Below are 22,263 nucleotides of genomic sequence, written 5' to 3'. Positions count from 1 at the left end.
AGGCAGTTAAGCAGCAATTTAGACTATGACTTTAGAGTAGACTGTAATGACAACGTGAGAAGAAGCATATGTAGAGTGTATGTATGTGTATGTAGAGGTCAATCTGCTGGTTATCTCTTTCAATGGAAAAATAAATAAAATAAGAAGGAGAGGGAGAAATATCGATATCTGTGCAACCAGCTTGAGCACTAATTAATGTGTGCATTTAAAAGTACGTGTACATACAAGCAAACATTGTGTATTAAGTGGTTTTCAGTTGGCATTTTCTTAATCTTAACAAATCTCGTGCAGATGAGAAAACCAAAGTTCTATGATTATGAGGCCACATGAATTTATTTTAAACAGTGAAATCTGTTTAAATGTGCATAAAATGCACCAAAAGTGAAACGATCTTTTCATTTCAGACATGCATGCAAACAGGCAACAGAGCTTTGCCAGTTTGCATGCATCCTTTACATTACTGCCATCTTTTGATCACAGTTGGTTGTTGCTACTGAAAGCTCTGCTTGTTTTGTACTCACAGTAAACTGCAGCTTCATTGTAGATAAAGCCTGTCTTTCACAGTAAATTGATGGGAAACCAGCATGTGATACAAGCTGCCGCTGGCACTGCTTTTACTGCTGCTTACAATCTTCGCTTTGCGTGGAAACACAGCTACCATCAGCAAGTAAACTAGATTCAGCGATCCTTGCAACAGATGAGTTTCTCTTTTAGAGAGAAGAGTCTTTCTCATGGCAACAATTAAACATGTTATACTTGTTCACTCCTGTTCTCATTGGACTGTCTTGAACTTTAATCAAGACAGCTACAATGTAGCTGCCATCACCAGTGTGTGAATGTGTGTGTGAATGGGTGGATGACTGAACGTGTAAAGCACTTTGGGGTCCTTAGGGACTATGCAAAGCGCTATACAAATACAGGACATTTACCATTTAATATCTAACTTGCTAACTGAAGCCTTTTGAGTTTGTTGCAGTTTCTCTGACCATTGCACTGTCTGACCTTGGGGAGAATTTGCTGAGACGGCTGATGTCATTCCTTCTCAGCATAGTGTTAACACATACCTGAGTGCAGTCGGTTTTTCACACTCTGTTTTTGCATATTGGCATAGCTTTTGTTAAATAAATACTGACTCAATGTAAAAAAAAAAATTGCCATGATGTTCACATGACTCTACATACAGTAAAAGACAACTCAGCACTCACTGTACCTGGGTGATACTCATCTCTAGGATCTGGACTAGTTGCTCCCAGCGCTGGGCAAAGCTATCCAGTCTGGCCTCTAGTTTGCTGGCCACCTCTCTGTTCTTCACACTGGACAGCAGATCCTGGCTCATTGAGCATAATTTGTCCATGGTGGGGCGCTTAACATCAAGGTCTGCTTTCAAAGTCTTACGGAACAGACACATACACACAACAAAAGTTGCAGAGATCTAAGCCTACCTGGCATGTCACTCATGTAACTGGTGCAGAGTTTTTTAAGTAGGAACATTTTCTGTTCTTTACAAAAAGGTACAGCAGCTCCGGTATAGGCATACTCACAGTAAGATGGTGCAAACAGGCCACCATCTCTGTCTGGTCCTTCAGGTTGGTTGTCTTAATGGACCCAACCATGTCCTCCTTCTGAGTTAACCAGGAGTCAAATAAACACTGTAAGAAAACAAGAAGACAGAAAAGAGTTTGACAAGAAAGGAGTAGAGAAAATGTGTAGAAATGGAAAGATAAATGAAATTCAATTTAATTCAATTTTATTTCTATAGTACCAAACCACCTCAAAGGTGACTGTATATGAATAGTGTAAGGTAAACCCTACAACAATACAGAGAAAACCAACAATCAGATGATCTCCTATGAGCAAGCGCTTTGTGAGAAAGGGAGGGAAATATTCCCTTTTAACAGGAAGAAACCTCTCACAGAACCAAGATCAGGAGGGGTAAATAAAGGGACATATAGGAAACACTAAATAAAAGAAGAAGAAACCAGTGGAAAGTAAGGAGACTGACAGAAAACAAAATAACAAGTTAAAGATGGAAAACTGAATAAGAAAATAGGAGGGAAAAGGAAGGAGGGAAGTTAGATGCCAAAAAAGGATGAAATGGGCCGACAGGTGAGAAAAATTGAAAAGAAGATAACACTGGTAGGAGAGAAAGATGAAAAAGGAAAACAAAAGAGATGGTCAAGCAAAGGTCACAACAACAACAACAACAACAACAACAACAACAACAACAACAACAACAACAACAACAACAGGCAGCACAATGAGGAGGCAGGTGCTCTACATTCAATGTTATTTATACAGCATCAAATCACAACAAAAGTCACATCAAGGTGCTTCATATTGTAAGGTAGACCCCACAATAATGCATACACACAAAGTAGCTCACAGGCCTCCATTGCGCTCGAGGCTTGTGTGCTAATTTTTTTTTTACCATGTCGTGGAAAGAAATGACCAGTAGAACAAAGCACATATTGTCCTCTAGTATCATGAGGAAGAATCAATGTTCAGGACGATCCAGGGTTAGAAGATAAAGAAATATTGCCAATATTTAGAGCACATGTTACCCTTTCTCTGAAAAAGCACATCAGCCACCTGCAGAAGTGGAAGAAGGCTATGAAGTGAAGAAAAGTGATGAAGAATCTGAACTATGTTCAAGCAGGTTCTCAGGCATCCAGGACATGGTAGTCTGAGGAGCTTGGAGAGAAAGTGACTGGGCTTCTTGAAGTTTCTTGAATTTTCAGAATGTGAAACTGTAATAGAAGATGTGTCAGAGGACTACACATCATCCATTTCAATTATGATGAAGATCAAGCAGGAAAGAGGAATCAGCTGAGACAGAGGAATATTTGCAGTAACGTGAGGAAACACTGATCTGGTCTTCTAACCTTCCCAGTGACAGACGATGCCTGACTCTCTCATGTGCCTCAGAGAAAGATGATCTACCACAGTCCAAGCACATGTGCCAGGTCCCATACTCCTTCAGTGGCTTTTCTACTCGAGTACTGAAAGCATTATACACAGTGTATTCTGCTTGTATTCTGCTTTTTAACGTTCACATGCCAATGGATGCATCAGAGACCAAGTTGGGGTTCAGTAACTTGCCCAAGGACACCTTGGTAAGAACTCCAGACTAGAGCACACAGAGATTGAACCAACAACCATCCAATTAGCAGATGACCTGCTCTACAGCCAACTCAATGATGAACAAGGAGGGACAACAAGAGAGGAAGAAAAATGGACCGAATGCAGCTGTAGGCATATGTGGGTGTGTTGATTCTTACTGCCGTGCATCCAGTAGAGTCGCTACGGCCAGTTTATGACATCCTGAGTCTGGTAGAGAAGTTTTAAAGGTGACACAAGATTAATCACAGAAGCACAAAAAGGACATAATTTCTTGATAAAGACACAATAGATGATCGTCGTTCATGACACAAACGTGCTCCTGTGAGGTGTATGGAACACGTGGGTGTTTCTCCTGCCGTGATGTAAGATCCTGGTACTGATGTGACTGTATGAGCACCAAGTCCCCTTCAGAGGACTCTGTCCAACAGAACATCCAAGTAAACCAGGGAACTATGAGATACAAACATGGGCAGCATCTGATGCAGGTCCAGCTGTACATGGAACATGCTCATGTACGATGGCAAACCGTCTGTCCTGCAGTCACGACACGCGAGTTGTCCCTAACATTGCAGGTTTCCAAAAGAAAACAATCACCTGTAACAGCTTGTTTACTGTATATGCCCCTTGGCCTGCAACTGCAGAAAGAAAGCTGTCCATGATGGGACCAGTGCAGAGGAATAAACCTGAGCTTCCTCCTGCACTTGGGTCAAATATGGACACGCCTTTGTCCTCATGAAAGTTTGCCTTCACTCAGACTCATGCCCTGGTGTCCTACCATGCCAAAATATAGAAAACTGTCAGGCAATGAGTTGGAATAAAGTTGAATAAAACCTTGAAACACAGAGATGGATGATATTTTATACTTGTTGCTTTATAAACAGTCAAAGCAAACAGGGTCATTTTTGAGCCCAGAGGACAACAGATGTGATTATTTGCTGCCAGTAAAAAACTTGAAGTAGTTTAAAAACAGCTTCCTAAATTAACTTTGACATAAACCCGTCTGTGATCATCTGTTAAAGCAGCCGACTCTGGTTGTGAAACGATCCTCACGATAACTGATGATTTCATTTATTTTTTTACCCAAAAACAAAGAATCATTTTGTATAAATAAGGTTTTATCAGATATAAATTTGAAATGAAATAAAGAAATAGTGTCAAAATGTTTGAATTAAGTTTTAATTAAAAGTGGGGGAAAATCTACTTCATATTAATTAAGTATCAATCAAAGCAGATGGGGACATTTTGACCCCTGAAGACAACAGCTGTGATTATGTGCTGCCATTTAAAATTTATAAATGATTAAAAAAAACATTCTCACTAAAGTTCAACATACAGCACTCTGTGGTTATTCAGACAGTCAAAATAATCTAAACATTTAAATATTTTATTGTCTCGTTTTATTTTCGCTCAAAAACAGACGATACTTTATGTAAACAAGGTCTGGTGCCCCTAAATTGTAAAATGAAGGGTCAATTTGTGGTAATGTGTTAGTCTTAAGTAAAACTCAGGTGTATTGATTGATAATTTATACTTATATACACTTATATACATTTTTGTCCCCTGAGGGTTAATCCTTCCATCTTGACAAGTTTCCCAGTTCCAGACATCAGACCCATCCCCACAACATAATACTCCTACCACCAAGTTCCATTATTAGATGTTCTTTGGTTTGTAAGCCTCAGCCTTCTTTCACCAAACATAAAGCCAAAGAACCACAGCTGCGTATGATCTGACCAAACAGCTTCCAGTATGGATGATTTTGCTCCAGGTTGTCCTTAGCAGACTTTAGTGTGGCTTAAAGGTGTGAAGTGGATTTTTTCAGAAGGAATTCACCACTTGGCTAAGTCCTTCACTACTGTCTTGACAGTTGTTCTGAGGTCTTTAGATACATCTCTCATCTTTTTCTTTCCAGAGCCTTTAAAATACTTATTTTCTGTACCGTTCCTGTGTACTACACGTACATGCATCCATGATAAGTCGTGGTCATCTTCCTGATGTGCTCGTGGATCTCTGTTGTTTCCTGGATTGCATTTCTAAAACTCACTATTCCTTGGCCTCCTTCCTTCCTTCTGCTTAGCATACACTCTCAGGGTGTTGAATTTAGGTTGAAACCCTCCATGCATGGTAAGGAGCTTTCTTATCTTGATGTCAGCGGCTTCTATCTCCTCTTCTGGCAAGTTTATTATCCTAGCACTGTACCTGACGACTGGCAGGGCATAGATGCTGATTAGGCCTATGCAGAACATACAGGGACAGTCCATCTCCTTGGTAATAGGATCATGTAGTTTTAGAGTCTCTACTTTATAATATAAAGCACCTTCAGGTTGGTCAATCTCATCTTACAGTCTTGAGCAGTGTTGGTCAAGTTACTTGTAAAAGTAACCAGTAACTAATTACTGATTACTTCCCCAAAAAAGTAATCCCGTTACTTTACTGATTACTTATTTTCAAAAATAATTAATTACTTAGTTACTTAGTTGTTTCACGATTTACAACCTGAAGAGGTGATAAAGCGATAGATCTTTCAGCCCAATTCTACTTTTTCTGCATAATCCATCATACAAAATATAATCAAATGGAAAAGTCTCTTTTTAAAACTTGTTTTATTAGTTTTAATCTTTTAACTTTATGCATCAAGCAAACATTTAATTATATGCGACATTCTCTGACTTGAATAAATTAGTTTAACATTTAAACCTATTTTCTGCACATTCCAGCACATAAAATAAAATATTTTTTGTGTTTACACTCAGTCTTTCAAATAGATGCAAGTAAAACACAGCAGAAAATAAATCAGGAGTGGGGCAGGCGGAGGTTTGTCCTGGTGCAGGTGTGCCGCAGCGGTCAGTGGAAGGAGTTTCTCTGTGAGTTTCCCATTACCTCGTAGCTACTCGGTGCTTGCTCGGAAGTTTAGGGGTTTTTTCGTTGTAAAAAGAAGTTTTCTTCCCACGCACAGCGGACGCTAAACTCAAAGTAAGGTCAGTACTTCCACGCTTTAAACGCTGCACGCTCATACTCTCTCTGCACTCGATATGTGATCCATTGTTGATCTGCACACAGCTGTTGTCACTAACGGCGCACTCGCTTACGTCACTGTCGTGAGACATTCTCGCAAAAAATCACGGTTTTAGTAACGCAGTAATGCAGCGTTCCTACGGGAAAGTAACAGTAATCTAATTACCGTTTTTGCAATAGTAATCCCTTACTTTACTCGTTACTTGAAAAAAGTAATCGGATTACAGTAACGCGTTACTGCCCATCTCTGGTCTTGAGTGACTGTATCTAACAGTAGCTGGTATTTCTGACAATTCCTTTGTGTGACCCACTCATGTGTTGAGCCATATGTCTGTCCATCTTAGCCATGATGCCTGACAGGAGCTTCCACGTGGCGCTGAGGCAGGTTATTGGTTGGGACCAGCCTCTTCTGGGAATCTGGGGATCAGTCTAATCTTTGGTTAGCCATTCCATGTGCAGGTCATTCATTAGCAGCTAGAGTGCTGTCAGCTTGTTTAGCTAGTAACTGTGAATCATGTCAGAGCCTGGTGTTGTCCAACTCTTCATGCGTGAGACTCTTTCTTGGATTTATTCCACTGTGATGGTTACTAGGCGAGGTTAGGGGAGGTAGCCAATGAGCATTTTCTTATGTGCTGCATCCTTCTCTGTCTTCACCCTTGGTGGGCTGGTCATTTATTGTTTGCCTGCTACTGAGAGTACACCTCAGATTGTTCAGTGGAGAACAGCCGATTTATTCTCCTGGCTTCTATGTCTCTGCAGTTTTAGAGATACTCTGAACCAGTCAAGCCATCACAGTTTGGTCGTTTAAATCCGTACACTTACACACTTTTTCAAAATTCTTTCCGAAGAGATAATCATGGTTCATCACTTATTCATAATATTATGCCTGATCTGTGCATTTGTGTTAATGAGCAAGTTGAACATATATAGATAAAATGTAGACAATAAGTGTATACGAGAAGCATTTATCCAATCTGTTCTAGACAGGTGAAGAACCCTCACATGCATAGACACATTCGGGTTTCTCAATACATCAGCAATCTTATCTGTGATCCTACCTTAGACAGTCATACCTGTTCATTGGTGAAGTGCTGCCATTTCAGCAGAGTCTCCTGCAGCACAATCCAGCGTTCTTCTGTCCATCTACAAATCGCTGCCCAGCGGTCACCAAGCACCTGCACAAACGAAATAAACACAGACACCCATATAGATCCCACTCAGTCCCCTAGAGCGTGATATGTGTATCCTCAAGCTTTTGAGTCCTTAGAGTTGGAGAAACTATTCCTGAGGTTTACCCTCTTCTGGACAGAGACCTCTGATGTTACACCTGGAATCTGCAGTTTTCTGCTCTTTGTCAAACACCATTATGTGAGGTTGGTTTGCCAGCGCTTCATTTTCAGGTCATCATGCCTTTTATACAATGCAGCCTACTATGTTATCGATCACCTCTCAAATTTGTGTTTTGTGAAGGACGTTTTTAATGCATCCTTTTATGTAAGTGTCCTAATTTTCTTTGGTTCACAGCAGCCTTTACCTCTGATTCAAGCTGTAGTTTGCACTGTTGTGCTTATCTCATCCATAAATAAAATATGTTACAATGGGCTCCAGATTTGATTTTCTCTTTATCTGTAATCCTTCTTGCTTTTACCAGCTCTCATGGATGTGCCCACAGTCAGTCTGTTTCTACCATCAGATTTTTGTCCAAACCATAGAAAACCGACTCTCGTTATTGCCAGCGGATTAATTTTCCGTTCTCTTGTTTCTTTTTCAAGTGATGAAAAATAAGTTTCATGGTCTCTCCAAATTATAGATGGCATAACATTTTAACACATTACCCTTGAAGGGCTTGACTCAATTTTGGGGCTAACCTTAGGCTAACCAGTCAAACTGCAGTTTGTAGCACTTGTGTTTCCCTCAATTTTTCTGGAGCATTAGGAATTCTACTTTAATTATTGCAGATTTTGTGAGTTAACAGTGGGAACAAACAAGTACACATCAAAGGCTAAGAGAAGGATGGATAATTAATCACAAAGACAAAGAACTGGAGTTTGTGTGATGATGACAAGTAAATTAATTTAGCAAAAAGTTAAGATAAACACACATACAGCAACAATGTCTTACTGCAGCTAATTACTGCACAACTGCAAAGACAAAACAAGCTCAATGTATTTTCCATTAGAAACAAAAAGCCCACGTTTTGCTGGAGACAAAAAGAGAACTCAAAAAACATTTAGACAGAAAATTAGCCCGTCAATAAAATCTCTTGCTAATCTGTGTGATCAGCAAAAATATGTGCTGTGTGTGTGTGTGTGTGTGTGTGTGTGTGTGTGTGTGTACTTGCCTGAAGTTTGTTCTCCAAGGCAGCAGTGGTGCTGTCTCCACTGTTCTCATCTACCACCACCACCATGTGGGTCAGAGAGTTCACCCTCACCTGCTCAAGTTCCAGGTCCTCCTGCAGGAGCTTTAGCACACATTGGCACCCATCAGTATAAGGAATTCCCAAAATGCTGATGGTTTAATCACAGATTAAATTCAAGATTAACCTGCAAAAGAATAATGTGAAGAGAAAACTACGGACTGGAGAGAAATCATGAAGATACCACATGCTGCCAAACATGTTGGAGCAATTTTAGGGGATGGGCCTGTAAGTCTGTGAGTGGAAATGTTCAGAGATGATGTGAGAGCTGATAGTAGTGGAATGGATTCTGAAGTGTGCACAGCTACACTTGCAGCTCAAATTCAGTCAAATGCTAGCAAAACCGATCATGTGCAGGATGGCTGTAATTGCCAGGCAATGTACATTTTTTAGAAACTGTCTTGAATTAAAGCAGGAAGTCTTTCAGAAAGTTCAATCACACAACGACCGAATAATTGTTTGATATGTAGTACACCACCTTGTGTGTGGTGGAGCACACACTTGAGTTGCTTACTTGAAACCACCACCCCAGTTTATCAATCTTGACTTTCACAAAGTGTTGCAGAGATGTTGCTCAACCAAGACAGCCCCATAACATCCAGACCCTGAACTTTTACATTTCAGGGTCTGTATGCTTGAAAATGACGCGCCAAAAAGGAATGATTACAAACTCTGTGTAAACCACCTTGGTATCAAAATAAACATCACAACAAAGTAAACATCACAGCAGATACCATTGTGTCAAAGTAACATATAACCCCTAACCTCTATATAGCATATAGCAAAATGCGAAGTGTAATTTTGTCACGCTCTAAACAAAATTTACTGGACCAGCAAACGAAGGCCAAACTTGCAGTTTTGAAATCTGTAGATCTGTGCTTTCAGCAGAGACGCTGTCTGTGCACATGCTGTTGGGTGAACGGGGGAATCCGTACTTCGTGTTTACACCTTTTTGCAGGATCTTTTTTACCTGCTGTTTAGATGTTTGATGTTTTAGCTGTGTTTGGTGGTCATGGATATGGATTTGTGAGCGTTTTGCTGACTTTTCTGTGGAAGCACAAACCAGCACAGCTCCTCCTCTTCCCCCAGTACAGGGGGCATTGTGGTTGAACAGGTTAAGGAACTCAGGGTGAATCTCCTCTTCCCAAGGAGAAGTACTATCAAGTAGTTTTTTTAAACTGTCTCAGTGGCCTTTGACCTTATAATGGGTGAGTTGTCTCCCTCATCTCCACATTCTGCTTCCTATATGGAAGGTGTGACCCTGGGATTGAGGAGATCTTCAAATGTTCCAACAGCCACCTCACTATGTCCCCAGTAGAGGTCATCACACTCCAGTCCATGTGTGCAGAGCACTACCTCCCTCTTCTGACGTCAGCTGACGTCTTGGATCATGACTACGTTGACCTCTTCCTCTTACTTCAGGCACTACTTCACCAAATGCCCGTCCCCTGGTCTGACTTTAGGGTGGAGTCCCTATAACCTAGTCTGGGTGAAGGTAACATGATTCCTCTATTTTTCTATCTTCGTGGTAGTTTATTGAAACCACTCGGTCTAGGACAGAGGTGGGCAATCTCAGTCCAGGAGGGCCGGTGTCCCTGCAGGTTTTAGATGTGTCCTCGAACCAACACAGCTGATTTAAATGGCTAAATTAGCTCCTCAACATGTCCTGAAGTTCTCCAGAGGCCTGGTAGCGAACTAATCATGTGATTCAGATGTGTTGACCCAAGGTGAGATCTAAAACCTGCAGGACACCGGCCTCGTGGACTGAGAATGCCCACCCCTGGTGATTCAGTGGGCTCAAGATCACTGCAGGGTTTTTGCTTTTTCTGGTCACCTCTTGGCTTCAGTGATCTCCAGCTTCCACCAGGCCATTTTGCAGCCAGGTGTGAAGCGGCAGGGATAAAAGTTAGTACCTCCAAGTATGAGGCCATGATTCTCCATGAAGGTTCTGCTATGGATTTACTGCTGTCCTCATAAGCTACAAGGAGTGGAAATGAGAGGCTTCAACATAAATTAAGTAAAGGAAATGTATGAAAAAACACACTCTTACTGCTGTATGATTCACACAGAAGATTATTCCTCATAGACTTCAAAAGAGTGGTTAATGTGTACACACAGGTCATTCCAGCTCTGGAATAACTTTATTATAGAGATTTTATATTTCTTTACCTTATGAATGACTAAAATTAGGCCATGTGTTTCAAAAATCTAACTTTTAGTAGATATGGCAACAACTCTTTTTGTGAGTTTTATGGTTCCAGTGCTGGTAATGCAGTAAGGCAGTGGGGTAATTAAATTTAGCAAGATGAATGCAAATGTTTTCAATGTTCATGTTCAGGCAACAAAAACAACAACGGAGCTGGGTAGGAACAGATTGATGGGTAAACAGATGGACAGATGTTCACACACCATGAGGAAAGATGCAACAAAGAAGCGAGGGAGATGAAGATAATATGTACATAGGAGGAGATTCGAGCAGAGTGGACACACCTGCCACAGCACAGCTGAACAGAATCTGACAGACAAGACACAGGAAGCACAACTGAACATGACCCACATGAGACAGAGGACTATCAAAATAAAACAGTATGTAATGCACACGCTGAGAGCCAGATAAGACACGTGAACTTGACAGAGGGAGCGGACATAAACAGACATGGAGACACGACTGACTGAGGAGACAAAAGGATGAAACAGATAAATACTGGGAGCAGGACTAAAGATGTATTCACTAGACCAGACAGGGAAAACAAATAATCACAGAGACAGGACACAGAGAGACGAGACAGACACAGGGCATGACCAGGGAGACAAAAAGCGAATGTGCATGAGTCTATATCCCTGATACATTCAGGGAGGTTTCCCTAAATATGCCGACACACTTTAAAGACGATTGTGTAATCAGCAAGTTTGATTTTGATTATCTACAAAGTTTTATTTTAAACTAAGATCTGTAGACGCTGGATTGGAGCCACCCTTTTTTAAATTCTTTTTGAAATCAAAAGCTTAATGGCAAGACTGTAAGGAATGTTTTAATCACTTTAACTGCGAATGACAACTTGTTGTGTAACATTATAAGGAAAAAGGGAACAACATGGCTGGATTAGTAAAGCAATCTTTCAAAAACAAGGATCAGCCTAGTACACGCCCACCTTGTGTTCTTCTACTCGGCGCTTGATGTCCTCCAGGTCAGGTCCCAGTGCCTGAGCCCCCATCTTCTTAATACGTGCTTCTGTCACATCCAACCAGTCTGTGAGTTGCTGCAGCTGCTCATGCTGCAGGTCCATCAGAACTTCATGGAGTCTGGGAGTGAGATGCAATTCAGTAATGTCTTATTTTGAAACCACAGCAGGTATTTACATAGCTATTTTCTAGTCTTACTTGTTGCCAAGTGTTCATCTATCTCACTTCCACACAGCCACATTGAAATCATCAGTTAAGCTAACATACATGTCTTTGGACTAAGGAGGTGTGGCGTGGTGGCAGTGTTAACCTGACAGTGCTAAACTAACACTGGTGGATCATGCTACCATCCACAGAGACCGAAGGGTTTAAACCTCAGGCACTAGCGATTAGAGCTGATTTACTTGACTGACACTTAGTATCTTGTCTTAGTGGTGTGGTGTTAGTGGGATGACATTAGTTGTTAGATGTGTTATTAAAACATTTTTTAAATGTGAAGAGTGGTAAAGCAGTCTTTTTGAGAACTGTATTAGGTCAAATTACATACACTTATCATGGGCATGAGTGTCATGGAAATTTATGTTTGGAGGTGTAAAGGTGAGGCTTTCCACTAGGGTTGGTTTGCTGCAAGAGTTTAGTGGAACATTGCAGAGAGTGGATGGAACAAGGACTTTCTCCAACTTCACCCAAAATCAAATGGACTTCTTTCTTCTATCAAAGAGCTTTCTATCTAACATTCACACTTCAATGGATGTATTTGAGAGCAACTTGTGCTTAGTATCTTGCTTAAGGATATTTGGCAAGCAGACTGGGAGAGCCAGGAATTGAACCACCAAGCTTCCAATTAGTAGGTGACCTGCTCTACTTCAAGAGCTTCCAACAGGACGATGATGCCAAATACACATCAGAATTGGTTTTGAAAAGGAAAATTAAGCTTCTGGAATGTTCTTCTCAAAGCCCTGACCTCAACCCTACTGAAAAAATTGTGGAGTATGCTTAAAAGCCTGATCCCGGCCAAGAAACTAACCAGTTTAAATTAAATCTATTTTTAAGAAGTGTCCACAAATATACAGACACAATTATGCCAGAAGCCTCTCGATGACAATCATTAAGTGCACCTTGCTAAGGCATGTTTGGCCAAATATTAGTGGCAGTCTATGCATATATTTGAACCTGCATACTAATTTTAACCCTGTGTGGATTACAGAAAATAAAGATAAATAAAGAAAACTTGTGCACCCAAATATGTACACATTACAATGATTCCACCCTGGAAAACACAGCTGAACAAAATCAAAGAAATTACATTGGGGATTGACATTCGTGTCCATGATGAGTGTAAAGTTCTGATCACAGCTGTATATCACGCCTGATAATACTGGTGGTGCTGAAAAGGGTTTTACAGTCTTCGAGCCGCTTTCAGCAAAGATGCAAGATTTTGAGAAGTGAATAGAATTTCATAAAGTCACAATCAATGTTAAACTGTATTGGTGATTATCAAAGCTCTCACTGATGCGATCTCTGATAATCACCAATGCAAACAAGAAACCTTTTTAGACCCATTAAAAATAGTCTCAGTGGAGACTACTCATCATGTTGCTTTAACTAACTTTAACTGATGGAAAATGACTTAAAGATGTATCTTCTAAGAAAATACTTTCAAAATATCACATGACCAGGCTTCTGTCAAAACAAGATCAATAAGATAGATGTGAGTTTTAATATTGTTAATTGTACTGATGCTTGTTTAATGTATGTACCTGCTCTGTCGCTCCATGCTAGCGACTCTTAGGTGCTCCCACCGGGAGTTGAGAAGGTTCATTTGCTCTCTGACTTCAGAATCCTCCTCTTCACTCAGGTTTCCTTCCCCCAGCAGGGCAGCACCGGCCCGGAGGACTCGTCCTACACTGCTCTGGTGTGTTGTCAGCTCCACCATATACCCCTGTTATTAAAGAAACAGATGGAAGAATTGCACATGCATATTCACAGTAATTCAACTATTTTTTAATCCTACAAAGGTGAGGGGGTACCTCATATTACTATGGCGCCTACAGCTTCATCTATTTTTATTGAACACTTAACTGCAATGTGATCCTTCCAGGATATCAGAAGGCAGAATGGTCAGAGTAAGTGAGTGCATCAAAGTCCTAGAAGCTCCCATTCAGTACAGTTAATGCATCGCTTACAGTTAAAGCTAAAAACAGCTGCCCATTGCAAACAGCTACTGCAGGAGACCAGCTGTTTCCATACCAGATATAAAATGCTTACAAACAACAGATTTAAAAACTTTTCCATGCATAAAGTTTTATTACAGTAAGATATCCATATCTCACAGATTTAACTGACATAACTGCAACTGTTTATTCTGACTGTGGCTTAAACCCTTTTCATATTTCTGCTCTTTGATCACATTTCACAGGCAAAATGTGACGTTGATACTGTAGATTTTTAACGTCCCCCTTCACATCTTATTTTGTGAAACTGTAAAATTATTTTTTTAGCTATTGGATATTCTATGGATTGATGACATCGGAAAATATAGAGGATCAGTGATAATCAATACATTTTCAGCTGCTGTGACACAAATATGAGAGTCCTTTAAAAGAAAAAAGTTTTCTAATCCTGTGCACATGGAATAATAGCTCAGTGTTATTTGGGCATTTCACCTTTAATTATACAGTTCCAAAGATCCAGCTGTACGCAAATGTGTGAAAACATAAAATCCCTTTAGAAACGTAAGACAGTGCAAACATTTTATTACCAGCTGTACTTTAGTTTGTCTAGTGTCCTAAACTATATAAACTATTCAAATGCCCATATGACATGTTTTCTATTTCACCATTCACTAACAGCACAGAGAAGGTGTTGTTTAAATATGCCAAAGTTTTCTTTAAACAAACAGTATTATTAAAGCTCTTCATGACCGTGTCCTATTTTTTGGTCACCCTAAACTATTCTGACAAAAGAATTTAAAATTCTATTAACTCTAAAAAATTCACTGGTCAGCTGTGGGAATCCTGAAAATAAGTGTTGAATCTTAAAAAATAATACAATACCTTTATTTAATTTAAAAACCACAATCCAGTAGGATTTCACTAGTCCTACCTCGTGTGTGTGAAACTGCTCCTTAACCTCCTCCACATGGTTGGAGATAGGAGCCTGGCCCTGGAGACCATCTTCAGCGGACAGAAGCCATGTCAAGACCTTAAAAGTTACATTTAATTAACATAACAATAGCATACTTTCTTTTTTTTTCTAAAATAAAGCTTTTTTCTTCTTCTTTATCTTTCATTTTCTCCCTCTAGGGGTTGCTATATCAGATCATCTTCTTCCATCACACCAACCCTCTGCATTTACTCTTTCACTACATGCATGAACTTTCTCTCGGGTCTTCCTCTTTTCCTCCTGCCCGAAAACCTCATTTTTAAACATCATTTGTCCGATTGATCTATCTGCACTATTGGGTTGAAATCAGAACTCTGTACATACAAGTTCTTCTACACTCACTGGCACATGTCTTTATGGACCTTGCTTTGTGCACTGGTGAGCAGTCATGTTGGAACAGGAAATCCTTGCCACAAAGTTGAGAGCATGAAACTGTCCACAGTGTCTTTCACTGAAAATAGGGCGCCGAGTCCATAATCTCCCACCAAACTTGGCACGATGCAGTTAGACAAGAACCGTTCTCCTGGCATCCACCAAACCTCATCTGTCTCATGTGTTGGATTGCAATACAGAGAAGTAGGATTTGTCACTCCAGAAAACACGTTTCCACTGTCCACCGTGCTTTATACTACTCCATCTGACACTTTGCATTGGGCTTGGTGATATAATGCTTGAATACAGCTCCGTAAAGATCTCTACGCACTATTCTTTAGCTAATCTGAAAGCCACATGAAGTATGGAGATCTGTAGCAATCAACTCTGCAGAAAGTTGGCGACCTCTCTGGACTATGTACCTCAGCATCCACTGGAAAATTTAGTAGAGAACAGGTGGCATCCTATCATGGTACCGCAATGAAAGTCACTGATTTCCTGAAAGCAACTCATTCTTCCACAAATGTTTGTAGGAACAGTCTGCATTTAAAATGCACTGCCCGGCGACAGTGTGCCATCGAAGAAACCACACGTTTCTTATACACTGAGAGATGTCGCATGCAGGAAGGTGGTGACTCACACACAGACACACCCACGCACACACAATATTTGCTTCTGTACATTAAATGTTTTATAAAGTAGATATGAGTCCTTTATCATCACCACATTGTCTTACCTCCTCCAGTGCAGCCTGGTAGCTTTCCAGGCTGGTGGTTCCTGCAGGCAGAGGACTGAGACGCTGCTGCAGCTCCTCTTGGCTGGGATCCAGCAACTAAACAAGGCAGCAACAGGTTAGAGATAACAGGCAGAGACAGAGTCCGATGGTGGAGATGACGTGAGGAGAAACAGAAGAATGGAGGGCACCAGGGTTAAGAAGTCGAGGTGAAAAGAGGACAGACAGAGATGATAAAACAAGCAGAATGTCAAAAATCAGAGGGGTGAGCAGGGAGGGATCGGGACGAGTAGAAAATATTAAAGGCAACATGTGAAAGAAATGTGGGAAACAGAGGCGATAAAGAGAGATAAGGAGAAGCCTCTGAGTGTCAGATATTAATGATGATGATGATGACAAGCAGTTTTAAACTTTCTCCAAACTTAACTCGTCCTCTCTCTCCCCTTATCTCTCTCTGTGCGCTCACTTCTGATCTAGACACCAATAATTCTCTCTTTTTATCTCATCTCAGTGCTGTTTCTCTCACTTCATTCTTCTCTCTGGTAATAAGGTCATAAGATGATTCAATAACTGCCAACCACAGTCAATGCTGCCGTCTCTTAATGTCTATTTTGCTTGGATCTGTGTGACGGTAGACGCATAAATGTTTAGCCTATCTAACATAAACAAATAAAAGGAGTGTAGGGTAAAAGTGTAAGGGTGTAAGGGTGTAAGGGTGTAAGGGTACGCTACGGAAGAGGAATTCTGGGCCCACTTTCTTTTTCTAGTGGGCCTAATCCTCTTCTGTAGTAAACCCTACACAATCTCGTTTCTGACTTTTTTATTTTCTATTATTAACTAATTGATAAATTTCTTATATTGGTTGATCCTACCTATGATAGTTATACACTGTTTGCCCAAGTTTTCTTTCTTTTCTGTTTTTAATTATCGTTGCTTTAGCTGTTTTTACTTTTTTGTGTTCTGTAACATACTTTGGAACTATGTTTAGAAACTGCTTCATATTTTAAGTTTTACATTTATTATTAGTCCATCCCCAAAAACAACAAAAGGGGGTGAAAAAAGATCAAATACTCACAGTTGGGTTAAAGATTGAACTGTCAAAATCAGTATGAAATGTTTTGTAGCTTTGTTTTTCTTTTTCTCAAGATGCAAAAACGTCAGTAGAAAAATTGCGTTTTCTATTGTCTATAAAATTATAGTTGTTGATAGCTTGAACAGCCTCTTGATGTCACCTCACAATAAATATGCTTGTAGGTTCACCTACTAGATGTAAAGCTCATGTGACAATTGATTTATTTTCACACAAGATGAAAACAATAAGAAGAGGAAGCTTTAGACGTCTATTTCTGAGTTCAGTCGTGGGTTTGATTCGGTTTAGCTGACTCTGTCTAATGTTCAAAAAAGCTGCATCAGCAAAGTCTCTGAATTGTTGTAACAACCAAAGATAAAGACGAAACTCTATACAACAACGAACCAGCCTTTTTTATTTTTATACTTGTACGCCAAAAAACATGATTTCATTCTACTTGTGCACTTATGGGCCTTTAGTTCTTACACTACAGCAAGAGGAGCAGCATGTGCTCATTTAATCAAATAGCTCCCCTTGACTTTCCAAATATTATTGAATAGAACAGTTTAAGTAGGTATGTCAGCATGACACATCTACTTATCTGCAAGTTAAGCAGATGTGTCAAGAATACTGAATATCTGCAAGTATTGTTGAGCCATTGAATTAAACGATTTATGAGAAAATTGCTACATATAGCTTAACTCCATCCACATGGGTTTGACTTGACACTCAGATGATTTTTTAAACCAAGTACAAGCTTGTTCTAATAAAAGCTTCAAGAGTGCTGAAAGATCAAATAAGTAATTTATCCTTGTGTTTAGTCTGTGCTCTGTCGTGAAAACAACTATCCATCGTCCTGACCAACGCCAGATCCCTCACAAACAAAACGGAGGAGCTTCAATCAGAGATTTACTACAACCGTCCGGGAGTGTTGTCTACTGATTGTAACCGAATCCTGGCTCCATCCAAAAATCCCAGATGCTTCAGAGGAGGTACCAAACTGGTCCTACAGGGCCTACCTCACAACCTAACATTAGCCACAGTTACCATTACCATTTACAGTTACAGTTACCATTGTTTACACCCCCCACCCGCCCCACCCTATGCTAACGTTATCTTAGCACTCAAGTGCCTTCAACTTATTATCAGTAAACAGCAGAGAGAGCGCCCAGAGGTCATCTATACTGTTGCTGGGGACTTTAATAAGGCATGTTTGAAACTGAGGTGTCTTACCGGGGGGATAGGACACTGGTCCATGTGTACAGTAACATCGAGCAGGCCTACAAAGCAACACACCTCCCCCACCCAGGACAATCTGACCACCTCTCTCTGCTTCTCGTCCACCCCCTGTCCCTGAGGCTGAGGCACAGTTCTCTGTACAGCACTGCCTGAGCCAACCTGGGCATCAAACAAGCTAAGGAGGCCTACAGCAGGTGGGTAGAGGGCCTCCTCACCTACAACAACCCCCATCAGGTGTCCAAAAAGGCCAATCCTCCAACCCCCAACAGCAGCATAAAAGTAGCAGAGCTCAACACTTTGTTTGCTCGGTTTGAGACCACCCCTGCCTTATACGATGGAGACGAGAGACAGACCGACTTCAGGAGGCACAGACAGGTCCGTTCCCCTCTGATTATAAATGCAGAGCGGGTGGAATCTGTCTCCACCTTCAGTTTCTGGGCACCAAACACCTCTGCTGATCTCACCTGGACCCACAACACCAACACCCAGGTAAAGAACGCCCAGCAGCGACTGCACGTCCTCCATGTCCTGAGGAAAAATAACCTGGACTAGAATGGGCCATCACAGGTGACCCCTTGCACCCCACCACCCGTTTGACCCACTGCCCTGTGGTCAGCGCCTCAGGTGAATCAGGTCCCACACCTCCAGACTCTCAACCAGCTTCTTCTTCTCGCCCTTCTCCCTGTTAACAAACGATCCACCACACCAGACCCCTGCTCACCCACCTCACCACTCTAAGCCATGGTCTGAGTAACCCCCATCACTCTGGCCGCCCACACAGGGACTCCATTCAAATCTAATCCTTTTACTTTGCACTACTTCTAAGAACCTTACAACTTGTTCTCTATTGTGCGCCTTTCTCTTGTTTTGTATATATTCCTCTTGACTGCCAACATTTTCAAAGTTAAGTAAAGTCAACCGCTTTCATCTACAGCACACTGACAAAGAACTGCGAGCTGTATCACTACTGATTTAAAGTGAAGACACAAACACACAGTTAGCATAGCTTATGACTTGATTTATAAATGATTGAAATTAACACTGATTAGAAAAGTCAATGCATTTCAAATCGTGATTTGCATTGAAAACGTGATGATGTAAACACACCGCAAAACTGTACACTTCAAGTTTTTCTTCGGGTTAAAATTTCAAAACTAAAATTCACATGTTTAATGCATTTTTAAAACATCACAAAAACAAAGAGCATTTTTAAGAAAGGGACACGTTCTGGGGAGCAGACAGAACAAAAACCACACATGCAGAGACAGATGGGGAACTGGCATCAAGTGTTAGTGTGAGACACGGACCTGATCAGTAAAACGCCTCCTCTTTTGCTCGGGCGACTGGACATATGCAGCCTGGGTGTAGGCATAGCTTTTATAGCGAGGCTGAGGGGAGGGGCTCTGCACTCGCCCCTGAGCCACATTCACTGTAATCTGAGAGAGGACAGACAGAAAGGAAAAGACAGAGGCAAGAGAGGAAGAGAGGAAGAGGCAAAAGAATGCAAAAAGGAAAGCGAAAGATCCAAAAGCTAAATTAAATAATTGCTTTACCAAGTTAGTGAAAATGTGCAGCCCTGAAAGAAGTATTCACATTCAGCCACTATTGAATGTTATTAGCACATTAAATAGCTATTAACAGTTGTTATTACTACTGTAATTGTGCTTCAGACTGGGCAAAATCCCACAGGCGAGCTCTGTAAAGCAACCAAGGTATAAGGTAACTCTTGCTTGTCATTTGAATAAATGCATGTCGATTCTGTAATGTTTAAGCACCATGGGAAAACCGCTGTTACTAACTCCTGCCATACATAAAACTGAATTTATCAGGCTATTATCACTCTACAGCATGTAATAGACCTGGAGGTTCACTACAGATTACTGTGTTAGTGTCATGTTCTTCTTTCCCCGGGTGTAAAAACAAAGATCTCGTCACACAAGCCACGAGCTTTCCCTGAAACTAACCACGCCCAAACTTAACCAAACAGCAGTTTTTAAAAAACATCAATAAATAACCGTCAACAATCTTCATGGTGTCCAGCAATGACTTGTGCCACCTTGCGCCTCGTATAGCTTTGCTTTGCACACTAGCATATGGGAGTAATAATAACTCATTCAGCGCTGAATTCAAAATCTCACAGAAAAATCAAGGCACAACTTTAAAAAAAAAAAACAGTCCAGTGTAGCCTGCCTGGGACGGGATTACCGGAGTGGATCGGGCTGTGGCCAGAGGCAGAGTTCCAGGTTCTACCAATCCCTGGTTCCTGAATCTGGCTTGTGGTACGTGGAACTCCTGGTGGGGAAGGAGTCAGAGCTGGTGTGTGAGGTTGGGAGATATGGACTAAATATAATCAGGCTCACCTCAACATGAAGCTCAGGCTCTGGAAACAATTTCCTGTGAAGAGGGCTTGGACTCTCTTCCACTCTGGACTTGCTATAGGTGAGAGATGGCCATAACGAACACCATGTTCAAGAAGTAGGGTCTTTATCACTGCACATGGCAGTAGGAGACCCTAGGTCACAATCCATGATTGATTTTGTAATCATGTCATCAGATCTGCAGCCAAACGTCTTGGAGGAGCTGATCTGTCAACCGATCACCATCTGCTGGTTAGTTGGATCAGGTGGCAGGGGAAGATGCTGGACAGACCTGGCATACCCAAACATATAGTGAGGTTACGCTGGGAATATCTACCAGAGCCCCAGCCCGTGAGAACTTCATTTCCCACCTCGGCAGAGCTTTGATTGAATTCCAAGGATTTTGGTGAGACCCTGGAACAAGACTTTGAGTTGACCTCAAAGCAAGCTCAGACAACTGAAGAGGGGGAAGACGGTGCTCTGCTGTTTTCAGTGTAGCACGGCCTGTGGATGGAGTCAAGTGGCAGAAGGAATAACTTGAGTGTCTCCCCAATCCTGTAATGGGAGCAGAGGCTGAAGATGGGAGATTTCCTTCCAACCTACGCCAAAGAGCTTGCTTATAGGGGGTCATGTGATTGTTGGGGTTTTCTCTGTTGTTCTTGTATTATTGTAGAGTCTTTATCGTACAATATAAAGCGCCTTCAGGCAACTATTGTTGTGATTTGGCACTATATAAATAAAACTGAACTAAACGGCCTGTATTTGTATAGCGCTTTACTCGTCCCTAAGGACCCCAAAGTGCTTTACACAACCAGTCATCCAATCATCCACACACTGGTGATGGCAGCTACATTGTAGCCACAGCCACCCTGGGGCGCACTGACAGAGGCGAGGCTGCCGGACACTGGCGCCACCGGGCCCTCTGACCACCACCAGTAGGCAACGGGTGAAGTGTCTTGCCCAAGGACACAACGACCAAGACTGTCCAAGCCGGGGCTCGAACCGGCAACCTTCCGATTACAAGGCGACCACCCAACTCTTGAGCCACAATCGCCCTAAACTGAATTGAATTGAATTTGACTCGGGTGCTTTCTGGATGCATCCTAAATTAGGTGTTTCAGGCATGGTTTATTGGGAGGACACGTTGGAGAGATTATATGTAATCCTATCCATATGTAACCCTAACCCAGCTAAGCAGTAGAAAATGGATGAATAATATAATGAATAATAGTAATACGATGGTGCTTTTTCTTTAAGAGCTATTGCTAACTTTGTAAAACAAACTATTTTAAGTGATTTTATTTTTTAAGGCACTTTGTCAGTAATCACATTGCCAGAGAACTGTTTGTGGGTTTTCCCAGAAATAACTGTTTTTTGTAATCGGCTGTTTCAGACAGTACAACTAAACAGAGGCGTGGCCTAAGCAAAGGGCTGGTTTATGGTAATCAAAACTGCTTATAGTTCCCCTCAACATGTTTGCTGTCCAGGGACATGGTTGTCATGCTCTTGATCAATTTTCACACAAATGTGGGAAACAAAAAATAGTCATACAACCTATAAAAATAGAGTAATGTAACTAGAGCTTTTCTCACCT

General features: G+C 41.2%; 1 protein-coding gene across 4 annotated transcripts in view; it reads right to left on the bottom strand.

Annotated features, from left to right (window-relative positions):
- The window catches only part of dmd (dystrophin), a 305,560-nt gene that overhangs the window by 159,116 nt on the left and 124,181 nt on the right, over nt 1-22,263 (bottom strand). For 3 of the 4 annotated variants that reach the window (XM_085348556.1, XM_085348558.1, XM_085348559.1), the window contains 8 exons: nt 16,008-16,103; nt 14,840-14,938; nt 13,495-13,676; nt 11,704-11,854; nt 8,477-8,596; nt 7,209-7,310; nt 1,542-1,649; nt 1,211-1,390 (listed from right to left, as the gene is read on the bottom strand). In XM_085348556.1, coding sequence (XP_085204682.1) covers nt 1,211-1,390; nt 1,542-1,649; nt 7,209-7,310; nt 8,477-8,596; nt 11,704-11,854; nt 13,495-13,676; nt 14,840-14,938; nt 16,008-16,103 — 1,038 coding nt within the window. Of the gene's footprint in view, nt 1-1,210; nt 1,391-1,541; nt 1,650-7,208; nt 7,311-8,476; nt 8,597-11,703; nt 11,855-13,494; nt 13,677-14,839; nt 14,939-16,007; nt 16,104-19,619; nt 19,749-22,263 lie in introns of all 4 variants that reach the window. The other variant, XM_085348560.1, reaches the window with a different exon arrangement.

This window comes from Diplotaxodon limnothrissa, linkage group LG23, assembly GCF_057381915.1.
Source record: "Diplotaxodon limnothrissa isolate DT_005_m linkage group LG23, D_limnothrissa_male_GT1.1, whole genome shotgun sequence".
NCBI classification, from domain to species: Eukaryota; Metazoa; Chordata; class Actinopteri; order Cichliformes; family Cichlidae; genus Diplotaxodon; species Diplotaxodon limnothrissa.
Note: the sequence above shows the minus strand (reverse complement) of the source record. Positions and strands in the feature narration are given on the sequence as shown.